The 25,505-nt window shown below is 37.9% G+C and overlaps 2 protein-coding genes across 9 annotated transcripts; one reads left to right on the top strand and one right to left on the bottom strand.

Annotated features, from left to right (window-relative positions):
* Positions 1 to 12,508, bottom strand: PUS7L (pseudouridine synthase 7 like). Of its 4 annotated transcripts, XM_063323114.1 has the most exons (10): positions 12,357 to 12,508; positions 11,141 to 12,087; positions 10,295 to 10,454; positions 8,491 to 8,686; positions 6,805 to 6,903; positions 5,190 to 5,271; positions 3,591 to 3,868; positions 1,794 to 1,847; positions 970 to 1,159; positions 1 to 333 (listed from the first exon to the last, which is right to left on the bottom strand). In XM_063323114.1, the coding sequence occupies exons 1-10, from the start codon at positions 12,437 to 12,439 to the stop codon at positions 320 to 322; spliced, it is 2,103 nt and encodes a 700-aa protein (XP_063179184.1). In that variant the 5' UTR covers positions 12,440 to 12,508; the 3' UTR covers positions 1 to 319. The 4 variants fall into 4 exon arrangements, with proteins under 4 accessions (XP_063179184.1, XP_063179186.1, XP_063179183.1 ...); XM_063323116.1 differs by having other exon boundaries at positions 1 to 1,159; positions 12,328 to 12,508; XM_063323113.1 differs by having other exon boundaries at positions 1 to 1,159.
* Positions 12,497 to 25,505, top strand: IRAK4 (interleukin 1 receptor associated kinase 4). 5 transcript variants are annotated; one of them, XM_063323118.1, is made up of 12 exons: positions 12,497 to 12,578; positions 12,970 to 13,139; positions 14,201 to 14,346; positions 14,638 to 14,835; positions 15,661 to 15,821; positions 16,515 to 16,579; positions 16,887 to 17,001; positions 19,071 to 19,180; positions 21,732 to 21,915; positions 22,775 to 22,837; positions 24,592 to 24,750; positions 24,841 to 25,505. In XM_063323118.1, the coding sequence occupies exons 2-12, from the start codon at positions 12,979 to 12,981 to the stop codon at positions 24,871 to 24,873; spliced, it is 1,395 nt and encodes a 464-aa protein (XP_063179188.1). In that variant the 5' UTR covers positions 12,497 to 12,578; positions 12,970 to 12,978; the 3' UTR covers positions 24,874 to 25,505. The 5 variants fall into 5 exon arrangements, with proteins under 5 accessions (XP_063179188.1, XP_063179187.1, XP_063179189.1 ...); XM_063323117.1 differs by having other exon boundaries at positions 12,551 to 12,684; XM_063323119.1 differs by lacking the exon at positions 12,497 to 12,578 and adding an exon at positions 13,921 to 13,968 and having other exon boundaries at positions 12,997 to 13,296.

Raw genomic sequence — 25,505 nt, 5'->3', positions numbered from 1 at the left:
TTAATTAAGAAAAAATATAAAAGCTTTTTTCCAGGGATGGTTCCATTAACATTTTTTTGCCACCATAAGGCTTTACAGTAACAGGGTTAAAGTCTGTATCCTGTAAACAATAAAACAGGTGTTCAGTTTTATTATAAATGTTTTTTTAAAAACGTTAATTACTCACCTCAGCTTGATGAGCTTACTTGAACAGGCACTAACTAATGACTATGCACTACTTAATCCTGGAATCCTTAGCATTAACTTCAGCTGAGGGATTCATCAAATGTTTGATAAAGGATCAGATGACTTGTTGCTGTTGACTCAGGACTTTCACCTTTTAACATCTGGTGCCTGAATGCAACAAAAGCACGATACATTTAGTGAACCTCAGTACAGCAACTTTTCCGTTAGATACTTGGAGGCTGCAAACTTGTAACATTATTGCTTGAACGGCATTTAGTATAAACCATTTTTTTAAAAAAAATTATTATGAAATAAAAGATACAATTGTTTGCTGCAAATATTTTTCCAGGATTTAACTTTGCAAGTCAGATGTCTATGCAAATATGAAATTCATGCTTGCAGCCCATGGCTTCTTTAAGTTCTGTTAAACCTGCCTGGCATAACACATAGCTTTATTCCAATGCATCCAAGGGTTTGCATTTAGGGTTTGGAATGTTTTTGGAACATTCCAAAGGGTTTTGGTGGGTTTTCTTCCCAATCAGTATGAATTTCAATCTACAAAATTTTCCTGTTTCTGGCTTGAACCTGTTATTCTCCCTTATTTTCTTGGCATTATACGTAAAATATCACCATTGTATAACATTCCTGCAATCTTTCATTAACTGGAATCTTACAAGTCACATTTCATTATTTCTCTCAGACAGACTGTTGCATAACATGAAGGATCAAGGTCAAATGATATATGAAGTGAGACTTTTGATTCATTCAGATGGTCGTCTTCAATTTCAATTACTTTTTCACTACCTTCCAAAAAATATGACAGATTCTGAACATTTTTCAAAATGGGTCTGTAGCATCCAGGTATATTCAGCTGTAATGGAGACACTCGGAATTTGCACATCTGCAGCTCATCCTTCGAAAGCCTTTCATGGTACCATTGTCCAACTTTATTACTGGGATACTTGATACTATGTCCCGCCATTGGAAGAACCACCTTCAAAGAAAGAAGCAGAACAACAAACACATTTGAAATAAAGCCTACCAATTCCTCTTTAAATAAATGGGATTACAAATTTAAATGTGCCTAAATCTTGTGTTTGGGGGCCTGAAATATTAAAACAACAACTTCTCTTGTGAAATAAAGCTGTGCAAGGCAGGTATCTTGGATGTAATTAAGGCAGAAAAAATAATCATTGTATCAGGATTCCTAAAACAAACTAGTAATATACTAACATGAATTTCCTTGCTTGTTGGGAAACATACAGAGATAAAGACGTTAAGTTGCCTATGTAAGACTTCACAACTATGCACTCTGAACCTTCAAAAATTAGAACATTAACTGCTCTTGACTGTTTTTCCCAGTAGACTGAAAAAAATTTCAAAGTATTTACATTCAGCTTCAAGATAAATATTGCCATACTGCAAATGACACTGTACTTATTTCCATTACAAAGTAAATATTCTTTCCTCTTGTTTTTTATGAGAGTGGAGATTAGTTCACATGTGTTTTCTTTAATGTGCATTCTGGCAAGGAAGAAGACTGCACTAGTTAATCACATTATTTTTAAAACAAAACATTTTAATCGAATAAAGAGATCAACAACGCAAAATTTTTCATACAGACTTACTTGGTTTATAGAGTATTTGTTAGCTGACTCTTCTGGAGCAGTGACTACATGAACCTGACAAGACATTTAAAAAGGTAAGAGAAACAACTTTTTTAAAAATAAAACATACACTTTATTTTAGGAATTATGCACTGTACTTCCAAGCTTGTAAAGGATTCTAAGGTTATTTGAATACTTCAAGAACAATAATCTATTTCAGGTATGAAAAATAGTAGAGATGCTTAATATAAAGTAATCTGTTTCCCGGTAAATGGCATTGCATTAGATATTTACTGATGTTAGCTACCAATAATTAGCAATCTATCACTATAAGCTCATGTTCTTTGACTTTGAAGTTCACCGTGCCAACGTGATCTCGTGCTACATCAGCAAAAGCAAAAATACTAAGAAAAATAGTTTATATTAAATAGGAATATATCTATATTAAACTCAGTAACTCAATACTGAATTTGCTACCTCTGCTTTACATTTTATTTTATCTGCTTGTTTTATTAACATCCACTCTCAAAAATATTATCAAAGAAAAATCACAATGGAAACAGAAGCCACTCTACAGGCACTGCAGGTTATTCAGTTACCTGCCAAGTGATTTTGCTTTCAAATTTGTATGATGTTCAGCAAAAAGAAATGAGATACATTCTCCCTATGCACACATCTGCTTATTAGCCAGTAAAACACTGCAAAATTCTATGATTTATCTGATGATCAGGAGAAAGATAGAATCATAGAATCATTTAGGTTGGAAAAGACCCTTAAGATCATTGCAACTATCCATAAACCTAACACTGCCAAGTCTACCACTAAACCATGTCCCTACACGCCACACCTACATGTCTTTTAAACACCTCCAGGGACAGTGACTCAACTACTTCCCTGGGCAGCCTGTTCTAACGCTTGACAACCCTTTCAGTGAAGAATTTTTTCCTAATATCCAACCTAAACCTCCCCTGGCACAACTAGAGGCCATTTCCTCTTGTCCTATCACTTGCTACTTGGGAGAAGAGACTAAACTGCTTTCACAATTAAGAAAAAGGTATGAAAACTCTGAAAGAAGAGATGCCTTCAGAATGGACTTCAGCGTGCCAAGACCTGGAACGAGCATACACTCCACACTCCACTGCTGTCTTCTGCTCATTGGCTCACCCTTGGCTCCACGCACAGCACCCAGGCTGTGCTGTGGGTGAGCAGAAACACTCTCTCGCCCTTTACTGCTTTCCAAGAAGACTGCTGCATTTTTTGAATGACTGCTAACAGTTTAGACCCACTGTCAATCTGTTTTAATTGCCTGGGTAAGTGAAATTCTGCTACACGCTTTGCCTGTGAGCTGCAACAAGATTACCAGTTCAGTCTGAGGCCACCTTTCACCATGGGCTTACATTCAGTAATATATATAATGGGAAGGGCTGACCAAGAGAGCAAGACTCGGATTTGCACTGACTGATAACAGAGGGACACCCAGAGTCCACTCTGAAGGTTTTCCCCAGTCAGATCCTAAGAAGACCATTATATATGATGAAGGCTAAATTCTTACATATATCAATTCTGACATTCTGTTCCTTCCTCTCACTTGAATAAAATGAACACTTGGAACAGATAAAAGTTGCTAATATACATCTAGCTTATACATCTATTTACGGTAAATCAAAAAAAGCTAAATCACTTTTTTCATCTTTGTCACTAATAGTAATTTTAATGAATGAATCAAAATAAAAACATAAAAGCATTAGAGTACGTCTGAGTATGTATTCAAGTGCATTAAGCTTTCTTTTTTTAAAGAACTATTTTATGAAGACTCACCTTGTCATTCAGGGAAACGCTTTCATCACTTTCTTCTGAGAAGACAAGATCACCCTCAACAACTTTTGAGCCATAAATCTTCAGTCTATATGATGCTGCTTCATTCCAAATTTTACTGCAATAAGCATGGACATAGAATATGCGCATGGAATGAGGAATATTGAGCCATCCTTTGGTACAACCTTCATGATTTACACCATAGCGATTTAAAGCTCGTAGCAACATCTTCTCTCTCACTTTAAATTCTGGCAGCATCGCGAGTGCACCCTTTGCATCTTCTGATATAAACAAAAACAACCATATAAGTAATCTCTGATTTTTCAAATATTACCAGTCAGGAAAAAATACACTTAAGAAAATTAAATAATCAGGTAGGGAAAAACAGTGTCCGTCTAACCTCTTTATGCTGACTTTTAGGTTATTATTCCCTTTCCTTCAATGTGTCATGTTAGACACATTTCATCTTAGAGGCTCATCAGCACAGTCCCATGAATTCTAATCTGTTCCATGCAGTATAAACTAAACTGGCTGTCATTCACTTATTCAGCCTAGTTTGCTTTTTTTTTTTGCATTGGCCACTGGGAAGTCTGAGCCTCAAGCAAGACGAAAATATATTTAATCAGTTTTGTACTACATTATATAAATGTTGTATATTTAAAATTCTATGGTTTACATATTTTCTCATTACAAGTGATTATCTGACAAAGCCTTTGGCATAGCCTTTTACTTTTTGCTTTCAGGAAAAGGCAAGCAGCTGTTCTCAGAGTCCACATCAATGTCTTTCCATGCACCATACAGCAATGTACGGCACAGAATGAGTCATCATACCTTTTTTGTGACATGAAACATACCTGTGTCTCTGGAAGCTAGATATCATAGTTGTTCTGTCAATCTAGTGACAAACAAGCTAATAGATGTGGAATATTTGAAAATAACAAATATGTTTGAAGTTGAGAGCAACTCCAAATTTTTAATTTTGGAGAGAAAGTTAAGTTGAATGATAAAAAGAATAAATATGACAAACAGAGCACTTTACTCAGCATACTCCTGCCTTTGACGTATTTTGTTGATTTTAGTTCAAGACAGAGAGGTGGGTCACAGGAAAGCATGGAAGAGATATATAGTTAAAGAGATGTAAAAGCAAAGCCCGAAGGTGCAAAAACCAAGAGCTAAGATTGTTACAGAAAATTCAGAAGATTTGATGCCCACATCTGGTAAATGCTGAGTACGAATTGCATGTCTCATTCCTGTATACTTCCTTTATTAGGGAGGAGAAGTTTATATTACAAAAGCAGACAGATGGAAGGAGGCTAAAACGGCTTTTATAAACTTAACTTAGTCTTTTCCAGCATTATGCTACACAGCATTTCTTTCTATATTATCTTGCATCTGAAGTACCCTAGTTTTCCACTATTTTGCATATTTAGGGCCTCATCCTCATCTAATTTTTACCCACGCAACTCTAGCAAGTTCTTCACAATAAGCTATTAAGTGGTACAAAGCAGTAGCAAAATAAAAAGTATCTCTCTGTGCAGCAACACCTTATTGCCTCACAAAACCAACCCTGAATAAATATACAGACAATTTAACTGGACATACCAGTTTGAAGAAAGTATCTTTTTGCGTTGTTTACAGGGTCATCTGTATCTTCAGGTGTGAAGAATAACTTCACAGCTTTCACCTTCAAAGAACAATATTAATAATTTATATTGTTTTGCATTTAAATATAACTATTTGTCAACTAAACAGACAGTCATGCATCCAATTCTGTGTTAACACATTCTGCATTCTCTCAAAATTGTATCAGTTCTTTAAGGTCAAATTCCCCCTTTCACAGAAGATGCTGTGAACAGTAAATCAATGTTGTTGTGTTCCTTCTCAGGTTAAAGAAAGATTTTAGTCACCCAGAAGACACAAGACAGCTTTCAAAGCTCTAAGAGAAATCAGTCACCCTTTTTGAACATCCAGTTAGAACTCCTCCACTTCGTCGTGCCATGATTCTATCCTGAACAGGAAGGTTCCTTCTTTCCCTTTTATATGTTTCATACAAAGTTTAGACTGAACACTTTCCACAGTCTCACACAGAGAGACAACAATCTTTCTTTTTTTTATACTGTTCTGTATTAGGTTAGATGACACTGTGACAGGGAAAACACTGCACTAACCTCTGCTACTTGCAAACCCAGTGGAGCCACACAATTTGCTAGTACACCAACCTGTGACATCTGGTTCTTGTCATCCTTTGTATTGGACTGTGCAAGCACATACTGGCATATTTTAATAGGAATAGTAGTTCCTATGTGTTTTAAATTAAAAAGCACCTGAGTTGAGACTAGAAATGTAAATCATTACTCTTCAGGGACTGGCACCTGGTACCAACTGCTGGCATACCCAAATTCAAAACGTCAGATACATCAACAGTAATTTTCATGGGCTGCCCTCAAATCTCGATTCTTCTTATATTTGGAGGATAAGTTTTAGTGACTTTTCTCAGGATCAAAACAAGATTAGAAGAAAAGGATACTCGGAGTATTCATTTGACTTTGTAGTGTCTGATTCTGTTTTAGACTTGTGCCAAGTACTATTCCATATACATTGAAAAGTATATTACTCTTATCTTATGAATTATTACTTAAGAAATAAGCTCTCCTTAGCTTACATGGGAGCAATCACTCAGAACTAAGAGTTTGGGAAAGTAGCCAAGGGATAATGGAAAGCAGCAATCTCTTCTATATAGCAGATAAATTACTGTGGTATTGAAAAAGCAAATCCTTTCATATAATCCTATGTAATATCTTGTGACATTTTAAAGAAGTATATTGACCCCCATCAGGAGAAAGAGGCTACAAGTTAGGAGGCAATCAGAACCATGCATAAAGATTGCTTCATTTTAGTGTTCAAATCTTGTATGGAATGCAGCCACTTTCCTGTCAAGTGGCATGATGACCATCACAATCACATACCAATCATAGACAGAAAAATCACTTCCTGAACTATTTAAAGCTGCACCTGCTGTTTAAAAAAGGTTTTTTGTTTCAGTGTCTTCATGCTTATGTTGTTGTCAAAACTCTTCTGGCAATTACTTCCAGCACACATATGGGTTTATCTCACAAATGAAATTATTCACCGGGAAGGTCAACTCCAGCGCTAGACATTGCAACAGTAATGTGAAATCAACTTGACAGTAACTACTTAAATTACAAAATTAAAATACCATTTTTTCATTCAGTAAAGCCAATCCTATTTGATCTGTCTGAACATGTTGTCCTTGTCCAAATCGCTGAGGTCCATAGTAATTTACAAAACCTTTTGTCTAGAATAATAAAGAATAAATATGTTAAAAGCATGAAAGTATCAGGTAGAATTAGTAAGACTAAGCATACAACACACGTACATCTATATTTACATCCAAAATGTGTACAAACTGGTTTTTTAATCAGAAATAATATGTAACAAAATTGTAACTTACGATTCATCCCACTATTTTAGCACCTAATTTAGAAACATCTAAAAAGACAACCAAGTTCTATCATTGTCTTTACTTTCGTAAAAAAATAGGTAAAGGAAACAAAATTATTAATATATATTAAATTACTATAAATATAACAGGTCAAGTCAAGCTTTTTATATGTGACAAATTATGAAATCTCTACTCAAGCAAACGTAGCATAGCACAGGTAATGAACAGTAACCAATATTGGACATTTTTTCTTAAAAATACTAATCCTTTTTCACATGAGATCATTTGCATTATTACTACAATAGTAAAGACCAAGAGTGAGCACTTCTGCTAATTGGGAGTCTCCTGGTGAGTTCTAGGTCACATGTGGGAAGTAAAATCACAGTCATGTGACCCAATAAGAACATCCTTTTCTAGAATATAATAAGTATGCATGGAGTAGACAGGCAAAAAACACACAGTATTTGTTTTGGAAATGGTTATTCCGTTCAAATTACATACCCTTGCTTTGGACATCCTTAGCTCCCATATGCAATTTTGTTTTCATGGGAGATGAAAAATCAGTATTTTGGATTAACACACATGCTATTTTTGTCATTCACCATCTGACCAGTATGCTACATATAATAAAGCAAGACACACATCATAGAATTTGTGTTCATTTTCCAAATAGCAAAAAAAAAAAAAAGCCAGATGAAGCAGAGAGAGAGAAAAAAGCACTAAAATAGAATGTTTTTTCAATCATAAAATTAATTTCCAAAGTTTTCTACAGTACATATAATGTATTTTGCTTTTGCACACTGGGCAGTCTTCATTCAAGTCTCTATTCCTGGATTAACCTTCTTAAAATAATTTTTATAATCATTATTGCTTAGAAAGATAGGGCAAGAAAACTAGTGCTGCACAAAACACCTGAAGTTTTTCTTTTCCATGATTTTCTTTTACTTTTCTCAGTGGTTTATGAACGTCTGATGATGGGGTTTTCTTCAGGGACTAAGGATAACAGCAATGAAAATCCACGAAATTTCAGGGGATCTTCTTTCTCTGCTACAGATATTTGTCATGTATTTACTCCAAGAAAGTTTTTCATCTGAGCCGACCATGCATGTTCCTCATGTGACAAAAAAAGGCAACCAGCTGATGTGTATATCTATATTCTTTCACACTGTCACAGTGAAACACGTCGCTTCAGTTGGCCTTAGGTCTGTGAAGTAATAGCTCATATATTCATACTCATTTGCTGCACCACTCTAGAGTCTGCAGCCTGTAACACAGAATGAATTCACTTATGGTCCTTCTGTGGAAGGCAGCTTTACTCTTGTGATTCCTTAAGTAATGCAGGAAAGACATAAAATAGCAAAAAACATCAAAACTTTTTTTTTTTTACAGCACAGAATTAAAACTCTGTTAATTATTGGCAACCATAATTGGCTTTTTTACCTCAACATTTTCCATTGCTTCAGATATTCTCTGTTTCAAATCTGCAGAAGAGTCATGACTGTGGCATTTGAGATCTCTCACAACTATATCAAAGTGATTGCCCTTCAGCTGACCAAGTCTAAGGTGTTGGCATGCTGAATGTATGTTGAGTATTCTCAGGCCCTTTTTTTCCATTTTGCTTCCAATTTCTTTCAACCTGCACAAATAATTGGGAGAAATTATGAACGATCCTCTACTAAAGCTATCCAACTTGTAATAAATGTCATCTTCACCTTTGCACTAGAATTAAAAACACTAATAAAAAGAAGGGATTTAAAGTAGATTATTATGAGAAAACCAAATCAAATGCAGAGATAGAAGACTTAAAATTGAGTTATAGTCCAGAAATACTTTCTAAATGTTTGCTTCATTTGCACTTACATTCTGCAGCTCGACAGATATTAGAATGAAGCAATTAATTGACTTTTCTCAAGGCAACTCCACTGAATTTTGCATTTTTTATTGAAAAACAAGTAATTTACTCTTTGGTCCTAAAAATCTGCTTTTCATTAAAAAAAAAAAAAAAAAAAGTAATGTGCTCTAGCAGACTCCAAAACACAATTGCTCTTTCTTGGTCAGCCTTAACAAAAACAAACTCAGCACACTGATTCTCTGGGTATGCTTGCACATGCTTGTAATTGGAAACACAGCTGACAGTTCAAGTATGTGGCCTTTAAAGTATCCACTCAATCTCTTTGTTCTTATGTGTAAGCAAGAGTCATTCAAATCAAAGGCAACTTTCAGCATAAGAGCTTACATTCTAACCAATACTTTAGTAACTTTATAAATTATTTATTTATAAAAATTATTTATTTTCCATGTTATGCTAGTGGCTTGGAAGCATTTAACTATTTTGCTTAATCATTTAAACATTAATGCGAAGTTTTGCTAATATCTCTTGAACAACTGGCCTTATAGCCCAGTTTGCAGTAGAATTTTACTACTGATAGATACTTATGTTACTAATAAATCCTAAAACCATAAATTCTACTTTCCTTTATTGGTAAAGTGTACTTTGTTGCTAAGACCAAAACCCACTAGAAAGTTCGAAGCTGAACAAGAAGTAAGTTACCGTTTTGACCCCAGCAATTTTTTATTGTTACTATGGCAGAACTTAATATGTATTTTTTACCCACTGAACTGGCTACACAGAGTAACAAAGACAAGGAACGGAACGGCACATCTTGTATTATTGACACATTATTCAGAATGTATTTTCTGCCCCCAGGTTTGGTGGTATCTTCTTTATTTAGTCTCATGTTTCTAAACTGGACAATACAATAGAAGCTGATGCCAAACACTCAAGGACAGCATTTGTCCAAAGTATGTATGTAATTATTTACTTCAGTTTTGTAGCTGTGTAAAGCTTTTAAGTTGTCGTCTGTGGACCACAAGTCAGTACTTTGATAGTATGTGGAAATCTGTTGCATCACATAGTATAAGCTTCTTCTCAGTTCCCACTTGTGGATGGTATTTAAGAAATTGTAAAGTGGATCCCATGAGCATGAATTGGAAGGATACTGTGCCAGAGGATATAGTATACTCGTATTATGAAAAATACAGAGAAAGGCAAGACATAAATTCCAGCACTGGGGGACTTCAACGGCAAGCTGTATATTCCCTAAAGCCACAAAATATTAAAGCCATTTCCACTGGTCTCTAATACAGGAAAAGGAAAGACAAATCAATAACATTTCAGAATATTGTACCACATTGATACTTATTAACATATAAAAAAATGTGAATGCACGCAGATTGTATGTACCTCTCAGGAGTCACCTTCTTCACCACCATAGGCTGGTAAGTTATAGCCTTTTTATCTTTGATGCCAGTGTAACTGAAGTCTGAAGGCAGAACGCCAAGTTCAGCAGCCAAGAAGCCGATTGCTTCTAGTGTTTCTAGATTTTCTTTCTGAAGGGTGAAAGCTGAAACAATCATCTCAGAATTATTAGGAATTTGCACTTCTAAATCATACACGTGTTTTGACATGACAAATGGGCAGGTTCTTCCCTTCAAACTATAATAGTATGGATACTGCAAAGAAACCGTCCTCCCACCCCACAAAACTAAAGGAAATGGGACTTTTTTGGCACTGAAAGAGAAAAATAAAGACACAATACAAGAACCTCTTTAGAACAACCAGAAACCCTGCCTCCCTTTACAAACAGCACCTGATAAAATGCAACACAATTCAACAAGCATGTATTGACTTATTGCTAGAAACATTCTCTGTATCAGAAACCAACTGCTTTAAGGAATGAGATCATAAATCAAATTTGACCTTAGTAACTTGTCCAACATCTAGATGCATCTTCTAAAATCCTCCAATTACTTTAAAGGGAAAGGTAGCACAGAGGGAATGACACAGAGTTTGTACTACAACCAAAAGAACTGTAACCATTATCACTAAATGGTTTATGTAAAATCACTGCAGTAATTTGATTCATCCATCTCATTCTCCAGTGGTGTAATGACACTGCATTAATAATGATTTATTTCACCATAAACAATGCATCAGCCAGGCCTATATATCATAAAAATTATTCCAAGCCTCAGTCTTACTAAGGAACACCATAATACTTGATACTTTCACTAAAAATGTAGTATTTACCTGTATAAAGATCTTGTTTTTCGTGGAGACCACCAGCAGATCTTTTTCCAGACCAACTCTTTTCTCGAAATCGTACTGTTATTGACATATTTGGCTGATCATTGACATCTGTCACAGTAAAAGACTTTGTTTCCAAAAGTTTTCCAAATTTTCTATTGATAAAGTGGTGAACTACTTTCCTGTGCTCTTTGTTTCCATCAGGCTCAAAACAAAATGTCGAATTTTCTACCTTTGCGTCTAAAAATTTAAAGAAATCACTTGTTTCCTTTTCAGTCACTAACTGACAAAGTTCTCTGTAATCAGCATTTCCTTTCACAATCATTTCATTGCCTTTTGTAACAGTGACTAAAAAGGGGAATTTCTGCCTAATAGCACTGTGTAAATCAGCTCGTTTTTTCTTGTCCAGTATAGGTCCCAGCGAGAACTCCCCAGTGTTGGAATCGCCATTATTTTCCAAGTCCCATGCACCCTTCAGATCACACGCAAATTTACTAAGCAGCTCACTCACGGGTTTGCCTAGCAAGGAGTCCAATACACTGACTTCCCCAAGGCCAGGTTTCAGCTTGGGTTCGCCCTCACGCTGGTTTTCGTCAGGGCATGCACAACAGTTGCCTCCCGCCAGGCTTGGGTGACACTCTGATGGACTGGGAGCTCCACCGCCGCCACCACCACAGCCCTCGGCACACGGGCCGGGAGGCTCCGTTCTCAGCTTTTTGGGTGGCTGCGGGCACCCACTACTTTGTTCTAGTGGCGCTTCGCTTGTTTTCTGAGGCCGTTCAGCCTGGACGTCCCGAAGCGAGCGTTCGGGCACCTCGATCTCTGTTACTACGAAGTCACCGGGTGAGTTTTTGATCGTACCGCAGAAGCCAGTGTGACCCGTCAGGTAGCTGAGGGAAGGCAGCATGGCTGCCCCGCCTGCCCCTCCTCCCGGCCAGAAACCGCCGCACCTGCAAGGGGGGGGAGATAAAACACAGGGAGAGGAGAAGCAAAAATATCCAACTATTAAAGAAAAGGCTGCTGAATGGCAAGGAGGGAGGCGGGGAGGGACGCAGCGATGACCGCCGGCCCCGCTCCCGCCGCGAACGGCCGTTACGGACCGCTCCAACGGCGCGACCCCGCGCGCGCGCGCGCGCGCGCGCGCAACACCCCGACCCCGCGCGCCGCCGCCAGGGGGCGCCACCACCCACCCACGAGGGAAGGGGCCCGAGGACGGTACCAGGGGCCCGAGGACGGTACCAACTTCTCCAGGCGCGCGGGGAACACGAGCAAGAGACCACCCCCCTCCCCGCGACCAGCCATGGGGCGCGCCGGAGGGGGCGGGGCATCTCGCGGGCAGCCTATGGGAAGGCGGCGTGGGCGGGGAGTGCTTCCGCTTTCTCCTCAGCGAGCCGCCAGCTCCCCCTGCGCCACCCCTCGGTGACGCCTAGCGTCGTCAGAGGTGGGCTCACCCCCTCTTAAAGGGGAAGTGATGCGGCGGGAGCGCCTGACGTGAAGTGGGGCGGGGTCGTGGGCGCCGCCGGGAAGCGCCGGGGGTCGGCGGGGAGGTGAGGAGAGGGGGGCTTGGGGGGGGGGCGAGGAGAGAGGCGGGGCGGGGAGGCGGCTCCCGCCGCCGGTCGGGGCTGGGGGAGGGGGCGGGCGGCGCGGGCCGGGCCTCGCCTCGCTGGGCGGCCGGGAAGCGGCTGGCGGAGCCGTGAGGGGGACGGCCGGTGTCGGGTCTGAGGCGACATGTGAGGCCTGCGGCGACATACAGGGCCTGAGGCGATGCTGACGTGCCGGCTAGCAGCCCCCGGCGAAGCTCCTCGGTGACGGCGCCGTTTTGTCTTCCTCAGGAGCCGAGGATGAGCAAGCCCGTAACGACGTCAACCTACGTGCGCTGCCTTAGCTACGGGCTCATGAGGCGGCTGGCGGACTTCATCGATCCGCAGGATGGGTGGAAGAAATTGGCAGTTGATATAACCGATCCCTCCGGTGAAAGCAGATACAACCAAATGCACATAAGGTCCTATATAGAAGTCACGTAACACTAATGACGTAACATAAATATCTCTGTCCACCCCACACCTCTGTCCATCCCATTACTGTAACTTGTTGCAGTTTGTGTGCCGGCAGGTACTTAAGAACTCATCTTACAGTACCGTTCCCTTGGGGAACTCAAGGTAATTACTCCTAATTGTTCTGTAGCACAGCTTTCAGAGAGGCTATAGCCACAGGAAATTGAGTAAGGAAATCAGAATTAATTAGAACCATGGACATATGCATTCTTAGTGATACAGCATTGGCTGTGTAACTTTCTGTACCCTAGAGACTAGTAAGTGTGGACTGCATTGTGCATCTTTGCACAAGAGCAGCCCAAGAGGCAACTGGACTGTAACTCCTAATTTGCTGTTCCCAGGGAAATGCCCAACAAATGTGGGGAGCCCAAGGCCTAAAACTAACAAGTTTAATTTAGAGGTAATGTCAGTGGTATTTTATGAACACCTTGCTGCTTGAAGGGCTTGTTGAATCCTTGAGCTATTTCAAAGGTTATGAGATTTTAAATGCCCTACGTATCATCTTGGGGTTCCAGTCTTTCTATTGATGTTAGAAAGACTGACAAAGATTTAATGCTATAATAATAATAAATCGTTCAGAATAATGAATCTCAATTTCTGCTTAACAGCCACCTCAAAATATTCAAAACAAAGTGTGAATACCAAATGGATGGAAAACACTTATTTTTCTCCATGTTATCTGTCTCTGACTCACCCTCTGTCTCTCACTGACATTTTCTTCTCTGTTAGTCCCATGTGCTGATACATTATGGGTCCTGGACAAAATGTTGAAGCCAGGTATGGATTATTTTGTCCCATATTTTGCATGTTTTTTTCCCCGATATTGAATTTCTTTAGGTTTTTTAGATGCATTTTCAGAAGACTTACGAATAGTTGTACAGTACAGTTCAGTACACTCAGATTTTAATGAAAACCTTTACAATTTTTTTTTTTACCTTTAATCTCTTTCCCTTCACGGTTCTCGAGGTCACTTTTTTTTTTTAATGTTGGTCTTAATTTATCTTTTCAGGAGATTTGAGGCATTTGTGCAAATGGGAAAGAGCCCCACCTGTGAATTACTTTATGACTGGGGAACAACAAACTGTACAGTTGGTGATCTTGTGGATCTGCTGATTAGGAATCAGTTCCTAGCACCAGCAAGACTTTTGCTTCCAGGTAGCTGTTACGCTTGTGTGTTTTGTACTGGGTTCTCAGTTTTCTAAGGTGCCAAAGCACTTCACAATAACTTGAAAATCAGAAAGGGTTATATAGTGGATATATTTTCCATTATTTGTAATAATGGTTTAAATAAGAGTTTCAAGTTTAAATTAGAGTCCTGCAGCTTACACATGGTAGCAGAATATAACCTTTTCATGTCTCCTAATCTTAGTAAAATACTGGCATTAATGTTAATTGTTTTTTCTGATTACTAATGCGGTTAACACTTTTTCTAAATTCCATTTTCAGAAGCTGTAAGGATGGCACAAGAAGTTACATTACCTCTTTCTTCACAGGAAACCTTGCCTATACATGAGAAACAACTGCCTATACAGGAAAAAGAAGTAGCGTCTGGAAAGCCTGCTTTAGCTCAGAGTACTGAGAAGCAACATTTGGCTCCTTCCTACTTAAGTCAAGAAAATAGCAGCTCACAGTCCAGTAACACAGGTAGGCACTTAGTTTGTTAGAATTAACTACAGTCTTTTTTGCTGATGGGTCCTCCACCCCTCATGAAATAAATCATAGCAATGCATTAGAGTAGTAACTGTATTCCTATAATCGTTTATCTATCAGGTATGGCATCTTGCTTTTGCTCTCGTTCTGTGTGACTGTGAATTAATCTTGGGTAATAAAGTATCTGAATACGAGATGTACCTTGCCGCAGCTACTGTGATGGAAAACTTGACTGTTAATTAAATTGCAAATTATTTTGTGCTACACATAATCCTGTTGCCTTTTTTAAATACTGCTTTTGTACGCTGCTTAGCATCATGTGTATCAAAGCTGGATTTTATGTGTCAGAAATGACTAAGAATGTTGGAGAAAAGACAACTAAAGACAGCATCCTAGAAAAGTTTATGGTTAGCCTGTTCCTTCTTAAAGGTCCACTTTGGGGTTGCTGCCAGAAACATGATGCAATCTAGATATATTTTTACATCTGATGCAGCATAGTTCCCTCTGATCTGCTGCACATTTAATTTCTATTACCTGCATTATGAGTATTAACAAAAACATAAAATCAGAAGGCTACTACAGTGCTAGTTGTGAAGAAAATCATGCATAGTTATTCATACATATTTATCTGCATTTCTTTTTTTTTTTTTTTTTTTTCCCCTGTTATCTTCATCACAAAGCTGGAAATAGGGTTCCACTATGTCAGGATTTGTGTGGTAGCAAGTTTTTGGTTTAATAGAACTGAAGCAGAGAATCTATTCAATATGTTTGTTTTTAAGTGAAAACACTGTTGTGCTAAATGGCAAATATGTCTTTCAGATTTCCATAATTTTTTGTTTCATGACTTGGAAAGTATTACAAATAATTTTGATGCGCGACCAGAGTCAGATGGAGGTCACAAACTGGGCGAAGGTGGCTTTGGCATTGTGTTCAAAGGCTACATCAATGGCAGAAACGTGGCTGTCAAGAAGCTCGTTGCTGTGAGTTATCCTGGGCATTTTTCTTTTTAATTACTCTGTACTTTATACTATAGACTGGTTTATCTGTGGAAAGCGTTGAATGATACACTTCAAAAAGTGTCACCGTGTTAAACGTTAGTTGGGTTGAGAACCTTATCCTGTAGTCCCATGCGCGGTGTGAGTTGGCACAGTCACCAGAGATGAAGTCTTGCCCTTTCTGTAGCTCTCTGAGTGGCTCGGGCAAGTTGTCTGGCAGAGCAGAGCACTCCCACAGTGCCCCTCCCTCCCCTGCACACAAGAAGTGGCAGAGGGAAGGGGTGTTACGGAGGTTTCCGTTTTGGTGTCAGACAAACGATTCACAAGCTAAATAGGTATTGCAACAGAATTTTAGTCTGCATAACCAACGGTTTGTGTGAATAATTAATTTTCAATGAGTAAGTGCTATTAGTGAGTAGCTGCAGTGAAATAAAATGGGTAAGTTGGTGACTGTGCTGAAACTGGATCCATTTGCCCGACAATATTGTGTTTCAAGGTATTAAAAATCACATTCTGATTCTTTATTTTTGAGTTGAGTAAAAAAAATACTGTAAAGGTTTAAGTAGTTGTTACATGTAACTAATGTAAAGAAAGGCTTACAATTCCGACTTTTTTAAATGAACAGCTGTGCATTTTAATATGGCCAGCAATATTAATGTCAAATACTTCCTTTTGTAGATGGTTAATGTTAGCGTTCAGGACTTGAAACAGCAATTTGATCAAGAAATAAAAATGATGGCAAAGTGAGTACAGTATTTTATGATGTCTTTATAGCCTTTTATGTGAATCTAAGTTGGCAGATAACACATTAGCTAGTGTGATCCCTTATTTTTGTCTTTCTAGCGTGACTGAATGATTTTCACATTAAGTGAGAATCTTTCGTTTGCAACATGACTGTACTTTGTTCCTCTAAGAGCACCACTGCAGAACCCTGGCTACGTGCAGTAGGGCTGAAAAACGTAATTGGGGATCAAGTTCCCTCTGCCTTGTATTTTCCTCAAATGTTGGGAGTCTTTCAGAGCATATATGAATAGAAGTTTTTCGCTATAGGTGTCAGCATGAGAATCTAGTAGAATTACTTGGTTTCTCAAGTGATGGTGCTCAGCCATGTCTGGTGTATGAATACATGCCCAACGGTTCATTGCTTGACAGACTTGCTTGTCTGGTAAGTAAAATCTTTTCTAGCTTCCAGTTGTTTTACTTTACTGAAGTACAGATATCTATGAAATATTTGTGAAACGATACTGAACTGTAATGGCCAAACGATGTTTCAGTACTTACTTCTGTGTTCTAGAAGACAAATATGATAATAAGCATTCTTACAGTAACAATTTATACAAATGTTTTAGACACATTGAAGTCAAAGCAGTCTGAAAATACAATGTCATGTACTAATACCTGAGCTTGGACTTGCTGTGCCAGTGTGGAGTGGAGCAGAGGGTGCTACAGTATTGTTCCCTGTTCTGCCATTGGCATGTTCTCTACTAGATCTTGAGATTCTGCATTGTGAAATTGCCCTTTATTTGTTGCCCTTGTGATAGTGGCTATAACACAATGTTCATAGTCTGCGTATCTCTTTCTGAAGTGCGCAATAAATGGGAAATACATTTTTTTTAATTGGTATTTTGTGTAAATGCAGTGCTTTCTTCTGATGTAATCAAATGACGTATCTTCTAGCCTTGGCCTTTAATAAATAAGTTGCTTTGTTTTTGGTGAGGCAACTCTGTGTATGAAGGACAAACAGTTGCTTGTTAGAGTGATACCAACAGTAAGCCAGACTTAACCTAGTAGATGAGTGTCCATGTTAGTTTGTTGGAGGAGTTAAAATATCTGCTTTATACTAAGCAAATGCAGTTTCTGAGGTTGTAATCTGGTGAACATTTTAAACTGGTGCTACTTCAACCCCCCATGCCCCTAGACCTAAAAAAAAAAAGTTGGTTTGTTTTTTTCTGCACTGATTTTTCTGTTGTACTGGCTCAAGCATTTAGTAGTTGGAGAAGGAGCTGGGTCAGGGAACTGGTCAAGCTGAAATAATCCCAGGTGAAAAAAATAATTTATTTTCACCTAGAAAACTTCCTTCTGCAGGGATACTCCTGCCCCAACAGGAAAGGAATGGTGTTAGGATGAGAGTGAGTAGCAGTGGTTGGGGAAGGGACTGGGTATGTGTGGTAGCACTGCTGTCTCAGGTTGGTATGGTTGATTTGCTTGCACACATGCATTTGCAACTTTTTCGTTTTTTTTAAACTGAATCAGTGCAGAAGAGAAACTGAGTTTACTTAAGGCGGTGCAAGTTTATCTGTAGAAATGAGCGGTACTTGACAAGGTTGTATATGAAAATGTTCATCCATGTAACTTTGGCCATTATCATCAAGTGAGCTTAAAAGATTGGTGGTAATTGAAAGCTAAAGTAGAAATAACTGAGGCCTTTATAAGGAGGAGGCAAACTTATGATATAAATCATAAAGAATCTTAATCAGAATCTATAAATCAGAAAGAATCTTCTTTTGATAAAGTCGAATAGGTGGGGAACCTGCATACTGAATGCATGTTCTTGCTGATAACCTTATTTTGTGACTTCACTAGATGTGTTTGAGGCACAGACTATTGCTTATGTCACTTTCTTGTCTGGGCTTTGAGGAGCAGGCGAGGAAGAAGGTGGTAGAATGATGAGATACTCTAATCCTCTTCCCTTGGCCACTGACAAGGGAAGAGATGGTTTTGAAATGTAGATGCCCTCACTTCTGAGGTCTAGTTAGTAACATGAATCGAGCTAAACTCTTGAGAAGTGGTGAATTCAAAACCACTGGAAGATGGACTTCTTATCGTTAGTAAAAACTGTGGCTTGCTTTGAATGATTTGCTATGGGTTAAAAGGCTCTGGTATTGGTGCCAGTACAAAGTGGAAGATGGGGTAGATACAAGTAGTTCTTTGCAGTGCAGCTGGCCTTGTAGGGCCAGAGTTGAATATTATCAAGAGAATTTTTTGCAAATGGGTGAATTAATGTAAGGCAAAATGTAGATGAAAGAACTGTATGTGACAAATGCATGTATGTCTGCCCAAGTAAATTAAGAAATGTATGCTATTACTCTTTTTAATGATTTACTTGAAAACCACAAAACATAGTAAGAAGTTGGGTTTGAATTGTGGGGTTTTTTATGTTTTGTTTTGTTTTATGTGAGCGCATATATATTAGATTTCCACCATTCTACTTGCCTTTCTCCCTTTTTATTCAAGGATGACACTCCACCAATTTCTTGGAATACAAGATGTAAAATTGTTCAAGGTACAGCAAATGGCATCAACTTTTTGCATGAAAATAATCATATTCACAGAGATATTAAAAGGTAAAAGCTGCTGACTATTGCTGGTTGCATTTTTCCCCTTCCCCCCCCCCCCCCTTCTTCCCCCTGTTAAAGTCATCATTTTTAGAGAGAACAAACTGCAAGAAGCATTGCTTCAGTCAAGGGCACAATGTTTTCTGCAAGTGACATCCATCACCGTAATCTTGTCAGTGCCACAAGGACGTGACCAGTACAGACTTCTAAAGATAATTATGAGGCCATTGTAATCTGTTACTACCAAATAGTTATTTGAGCGCTGCGAGGACACACAGAAGTTCTGTTCTTTCACAACTGCTGCTAATGAAAAACCTACTGTTAGAGAACATAATGACTTTTGAATGGGGAATTTCTCAGATGAAAATCCACATTTTTTTTTTCTAGAACATTTCTTCAGAGTGTCTCCTTTGATTTACTGCTATTTATTATGAAGAAAGTAAAATCACTTCAGTCAGGTTTATGAAGTTCAGGGTTCTTCAAGGATAATGTATGTTCACTTGTTATACCAGAAATTTTTCCAGGCATATCAGAGCTCTGAAAAGGTGGGGGTTTTGTTGTAGGGTTTGGAGGTCTTTTTTCTGTTGTGGGTTTTTTTTTTTTTTTCCCCTTCCTTGCTACAGTTTGTTGTGTTGTTTTGGGTTTTTTTAAATACTAAAGCAGTCCAAATCTTTGAAGAAAAGCCCCAGATGCCTTATTGCTTCTGTGGGTTAAGAAGGAGCAACTGACTGATTGGGTGTCATGGATGAATGTTTCAATAGCTTTTTTGCTTCTGGCAACTCTGCTAAACATAGGGCACTTTGGTTTTGTGACCTTCCAGCTTGTGGGGAGCAAGTTTTTGCTTCCACTGCCTCATAAAATGTGCTTTCTGCTTTGACAATTTATGTTTCTTCTTTCTTCCCTGCCTAAGCCTCTGGACAAGTGTAATGACTGGAAGGGACGCGTTTTTTACCTTATGCTACTCTACCCTTCTAACTGCTGTGAGTTGATCGTATTAAAGGATTGGGTTTTGTTTTGCTTTTTTCTTTTGTTTGGATTCCATTTTGAAACCTCTTGCACTTGCGGTGTGAATAGTTCAATAAATTTGGTTGGTGTTATTAATACTGCTGCTGCTCCCAGGTAAAATGTAGATGAAGAGACATCTAAGAAGGTTTACTTCAGTCTTCATTTTGCTATGACGTGTGGAGACAATTCATAACCACACAGGCACTAGAACAGCTTCTCTGTAGGTTAGAGGGGACATGATTGAATGGGTGTTCTCAAAGTTGTCCATATTATTTTTTTTGGCTTGGTGATGCCCAGGAAATAGTTCATTTATCTCTTGAAGCTGACAGTTGCACTGAAACTTGCTTCTGTTGCGTCCTTTGTGGTGCATCAAAAAAGTTATACAGTCCAGTCTTTGGACTTGACTCAAGTTGTATAAGAAGCTCAGATTTATGAAGTTGTGATCCTGTTCTTCCTTCTTTTAGAAGTTGAGCTTTAAAACTAAAACCATTTGGTGGGTGGTGCCTTGACTAGTGTTTGGCCTTTTGCAGTGGTCTTATATTTAACAGTATTTACAGTAGTTCTAATACTAAGTGATCTGCTGTAACTTACAGCTGTGCTAATTTTGTTGAGAAAGTTTGGTGAACAGGAAGGGGACGTTAGAAATACAAGTTTCTACTAAGTGTTACATGTTGTATCTGGCTAAGTGGTTTTCTTATGGTTCAATTATGGGGGGCAGAAAATGAGGAGGATTACAGAAATGTTAAAACAAGTATTTTAAAATGGTTCTGAGTGCCACAAGTTTAAAAAACAGTACAAGATCTGTGCTGTAATTCATCTCACTGAGTATTTTATGAAAACGCTAAGGTCTTTTAAATCAGCTTCTTTCTTCAGGGCTTTTTTTTAAGGGAAATAAAAAATCGAGTGGAAACAGAGCACATACATTATTCCGGCATTAGTAATTCTGTTTCTATTCCAGGAGAAGAATAAGAGTATTAGTGGAATAAGAGTTAGAATAAGAGTATCATTTGGCATGTGAATTTGTAATGGTTGACATAGTATTAGATAACAGGTATAAAAACCTGCTTTTGTTAGTTCTGAGTAGAGAATTTAGATAGTTCAGAGTTGTAGTGTGATGCAGTATCAGTTGATCAGAGCTAAGTATTCTTTGTTATCCTTCTTAAAGAAAGAGTATTCAGATCCAAAATGTGGGTGTAACATAACTGGTCTCTTAGAAGAAATTTTTGTATTTTTAGGATTTGGGGGTACGGGGGGTGTTTGTTTTTTTTCCTTGTCTTTTTTTTGCCTTTTTAAAAAATTATTTTATGCATGCACAAGAAAAAACATGGATGGCTCCTGGCAGCCAATTCTTGATGTATTTAGAGGAATTAAGTTTGAAATCAAGCGATTTCCAACAAAACTAACTCTTACTAAAAAGAAAAGTATGAATAAATACCTTAGATTTCAAGAAACAGTCAAAATAGCAGTTTGCATTATTAAAGAATTATTAGTCTTTTATAAAACCTAATTACTGTACTGGTTTGGAAATGATTATTTTTTTTTCCCTGTCCTGCAGTGCAAATATCTTATTAACTGATACGTATATGCCCAAAATTTCTGACTTTGGACTTGCAAGAGCATCTGTAACCTTCACACAAACCATCATGACCGAAAGAATTGTTGGAACAGCAGCCTATATGGCACCTGAAGCTCTGCGAGGAGAGATAACACCTAAATCTGATATCTTCAGTTTTGGAGTAGTAAGTAGAATTGGGAAGTGGTATATGATTTTTTTTTTTTTAAATGGTAAAAGCATACGAAATCAAGAATATCTGAATTAGATAATCCATTCTGATCTATCATTTCTTCTTTTCCCAACAGGTGTGCTCTTAAGATAGTGTTTCTGAACTTTGATTGGTTTAAAATAATTTGAATATATTGATTAAAACATTGAATTTGCTGATGATTGCAATAATTATGTTAAGATGTAAATTTGCATGTGAAAGGCCAGAGTAAAATAACATTCCAAGTTTTAGCTAAATGTAGTTTGAATAACATGGAAAACATGGAACATTGTTTCTTCTGGCATAGTATTGCACAAAAATGTTACTCAGGCTAGAAAAAAAATTAAAGCAAATGTTCCAAAATCAAGTGTGTTTTACTATTTTTAAGCACCAAAAGTATGTTGTCCTTGCGTAATTTGCCTTAAAGCTGAGTACAAAAAAAAGACATATTTGGGAGAATCCATTCTGCATAGACCCAAGACCCTGACTGCTGTTCACCACTTCCTTCACGGCATTTAGTTTCATGGGGAGTTAAGCCAGATACTGTTTCTGAATACTTTGGAAATCCTTCCATCTTGCTTTGAAGGAACACAATGTTGGGCGAGAAAAACTTGCATTGAAATTCATAAACCACACTGCGAATAACAGTTAATGAAAATAAAGGTAGGAACAACAGCAACACCAGTCAATTGTGTAGAGAGCTGTCTTTGGACAAATACAGATCCTGTGAGCGTTTGTTTGAAAGCTTGGGGGTCATGCTCCTTTTTGTGACTGGAATATTATGCTAAGGATTTTTCTATGCTTCATTGTCTTCTCTGATTTTTTTTTCTCCTAGGTCTTACTAGAAATAATAACGGGTCTTCCTCCAGTAGATGAAAACAGGGAGCCACAGTTACTGGTATGTTCCTTTTGCTTTCTCCTACCCTCCCCTTGCTCCAAGATCACTTGATATGAAATCATAGTCAGGTAACAGGTTCTGAGACAATCAAATTAGTCATCAAAATACGTGGTTATGAAAACAGCTCTTGTGTCAACATTTGTCTTAGAGGTGAGGCTGAAACTTTTCTCTCTTGACTGGTAGAAGACTGTTCAGTCCCCAAGGTCTTCTTCTGATCTGATACTGTAATTCCCTTTGTTCTGCTTCTTCTTGTAATACCATTATGCTTTATCAGCATACTCCTGCTATACCCAGATACCCGGATAGTTCCTCATTCACCTGAACATCTTAAACTATTCATCTCACTTGTTTCTTTATGGTTCTTTATACTTTTTGCCATTCCTATATCAATTTTCATCCTCTTCAACTTCTTGTGTTTTTAACCTTAGGGAAGTTTGGAACGTAAAAGCTTTTTTGCAGGGTGACGGGTGGCTTGAATTTTGTTTTCTTTTGTGCTGTTCAACGAGTAATTCAGTCTACTGACTATGAAACTAATGTCTCAGAGTTCACTCTCTTCAATTAAAAATCTTACAAGGCTTTTCTCAATTTAGCCTTTAATTTAGCTTAAAATTAAATTCTGAACTACTTAATCCAAGGTTTTCCTAGAATATTTTTTACATAAAGACATAGCATTGAGTATGTTCTTGTTCCATGTTTGATAGCTGATCACTTCCTTCACAGCTTTTAGGAATACCTCTGTACTATTAATAGATTGGGTTTTTGTTGGTTTTTTTTTTTTTTCCTCTAAGGTGTATCTTCTGGAGTGGCATAATACTTACTCTGTTGAGCTCCGTAAAGACCTTGGAGAACTCAGTCCCTGTCAAATTGAATCTTGAGGTTCTGGGGTTTTTCTGAAGCAGGCTTTTTCAGGGATAGGATCTAAAAAGGAATATAAAGTGTGATTTGACTGGTACAGTTTATCTTTGTAATGTACTTTTGGGATCATAAAGAGAATGGTCAGTGCAAGATAATGTGGTACCCTTAGCTTGGGAAATTTTGGGGTAGTTGAATGTTATTCAGCAATTTCAGACTGACCCATAGAGGAAGGCAGAAGACCTGCCTCTACTCACTGACTTTTTATTTCTTACTTCATTGAGCATGCTGACTTGTCTGAGGGATTCCTCAAACAGTATTTGTGATTACAGATAACGCTTTTCACATGTGTTGGAACCGGAGAGCTTTGGACTAAAACAATCAGATTTAAAAATTTATTTCAGACTAGAATTTTTCTTAAGAATAGACACAGCAGCAACCGAGGCTGGTGACAGAAGGTATTATTTTACAGAAAGAGGCTTTATAAAGTTCATAAAAAAAGAAATTATTCACACTTAAGCTTGCATATTTGTGGGTTATTAAGGGAACTTCAATACTTTGTGTTGTTGATGATTCTTCTCTTAAAAAAGAGACAATACTAAGAAACTGGGAGACAGTTAAAGCTGTACGATGCAGCTTAAAGGAAATTGCTTTACAATTTTGTGTTAACTCCATGAGAAATAATTTATAATAAAAATGCATAGTCCATTTATAGTCTCATAGGCAGTTTCTGCAGGTATTGATGAATAACTATGCTGCTGAACCATTGTCATAATTCTTTAGAAAAGCCGTTGAGAAAAGTAATGAATGCTCAAAAGCAAGTTTTCAAAGTGTTAGAGTGGAATATGTAATGTTCAGATGCTTCCAATGTTATCTGCTCATTCGTTCAAACTCTCTTGTAGTTAAGTATCAAAGATGAAATTGAGGATGAGGAAGCAACTATTGAGGATTATGTTGATGGGAAGATGAGTGACTGGGATGCACCTTCAGTTCTTAAAATGTATTCAGTTGCTGATCGGTGTCTGAATGAGAAAAAATCCAGAAGGCCAGACATTAAGATGGTATGTCACCTTTCAGATAAAAGACTTATTTTGAGTGTGTGTGGGTGGTTACAATATCAGTTATTCATATTTCTATCTCTTCTCTTGCAGGTCCAACAGCATCTACAAGAAATAAAAACTTGATACTTGTTTCTTCTGATACACAAATGTCTTTGAAATGGAGTAGACACCAGTAGCAAATATTTCATTAGCATTTAGTGCAACATTATCAGCTTTTCTGCTTTCCAGAACTTTCTGGTCTGCATATAAGGTGTGCTGTTGGCCTGTCACCACTGTGCTATTTTTGTAACTGAGCAGCCTTTTCACATAGCCTTAGCCATTGGGCCCTCAATATGAGAAAACTGGGTTTGTATTAACAAATAGCAGTGCTGGCGCATCTTCTCCACAGCTTTTTAAAAGCATTTCTGTATTAGAATCTTATTTGATTCTTTTAATTTCCAAGTATCAAGTATGTCTGCTGCAAAGGCATGTGACAGTAACAGAGTAGAATGGTTTTTTCTGCTAATTGCTTTCTTGATCAGGTGTACTAGACATTTTTCTATTGAAGACAACTTTTAATAGATATAGATGGCACTTATGTTGTCTTTTGGGGAAAAGACATTATTAGTACCTGTTTAAAACAAAATTTATTTAGCTTTTTACCTTGAGAGTTCATATGAGTGTGAATGGACTGGTAGTGTTTGTGAATGTGACCGTTTTTCAAATGGGATTAGTTCTTGGGATTAGTTTTACTCAAATAAACATTGCAAGACACA

This window comes from Chroicocephalus ridibundus, chromosome 1 (assembly GCF_963924245.1).
Source record: "Chroicocephalus ridibundus chromosome 1, bChrRid1.1, whole genome shotgun sequence".
Taxonomy (NCBI): domain Eukaryota; kingdom Metazoa; phylum Chordata; class Aves; order Charadriiformes; family Laridae; genus Chroicocephalus; species Chroicocephalus ridibundus.
Note: the sequence above shows the minus strand (reverse complement) of the source record. Positions and strands in the feature narration are given on the sequence as shown.

Excerpts from the sequence above, each read along its gene's own strand:
- PUS7L (XM_063323113.1), bottom strand. The coding sequence starts at position 12,439 with ATGGCTGGTCGCGGGGAGGGGGGTGGTCTCTTGCTCGTGTTCCCCGCG. Across the intron at positions 10,455-11,140 it reads AAAACAAGATCTTTATACAG|CTTTCACCCTTCAGAAAGAA; the intron begins GTAAATACTACA and ends TGATTGTTTCAG. Across the intron at positions 1,160-1,793 it reads ACAAATACTCTATAAACCAA|GTGGTTCTTCCAATGGCGGG; the intron begins GTAAGTCTGTAT and ends CTTTCTTTGAAG.
- IRAK4 (XM_063323118.1), top strand. The coding sequence starts at position 12,979 with ATGAGCAAGCCCGTAACGACGTCAACCTACGTGCGCTGCCTTAGCTAC. Across the intron at positions 17,002-19,070 it reads TTGACAGACTTGCTTGTCTG|GATGACACTCCACCAATTTC; the intron begins GTAAGTAAAATC and ends TTTTTATTCAAG. Across the intron at positions 21,916-22,774 it reads ATATCTTCAGTTTTGGAGTA|GTCTTACTAGAAATAATAAC; the intron begins GTAAGTAGAATT and ends TTTTTCTCCTAG.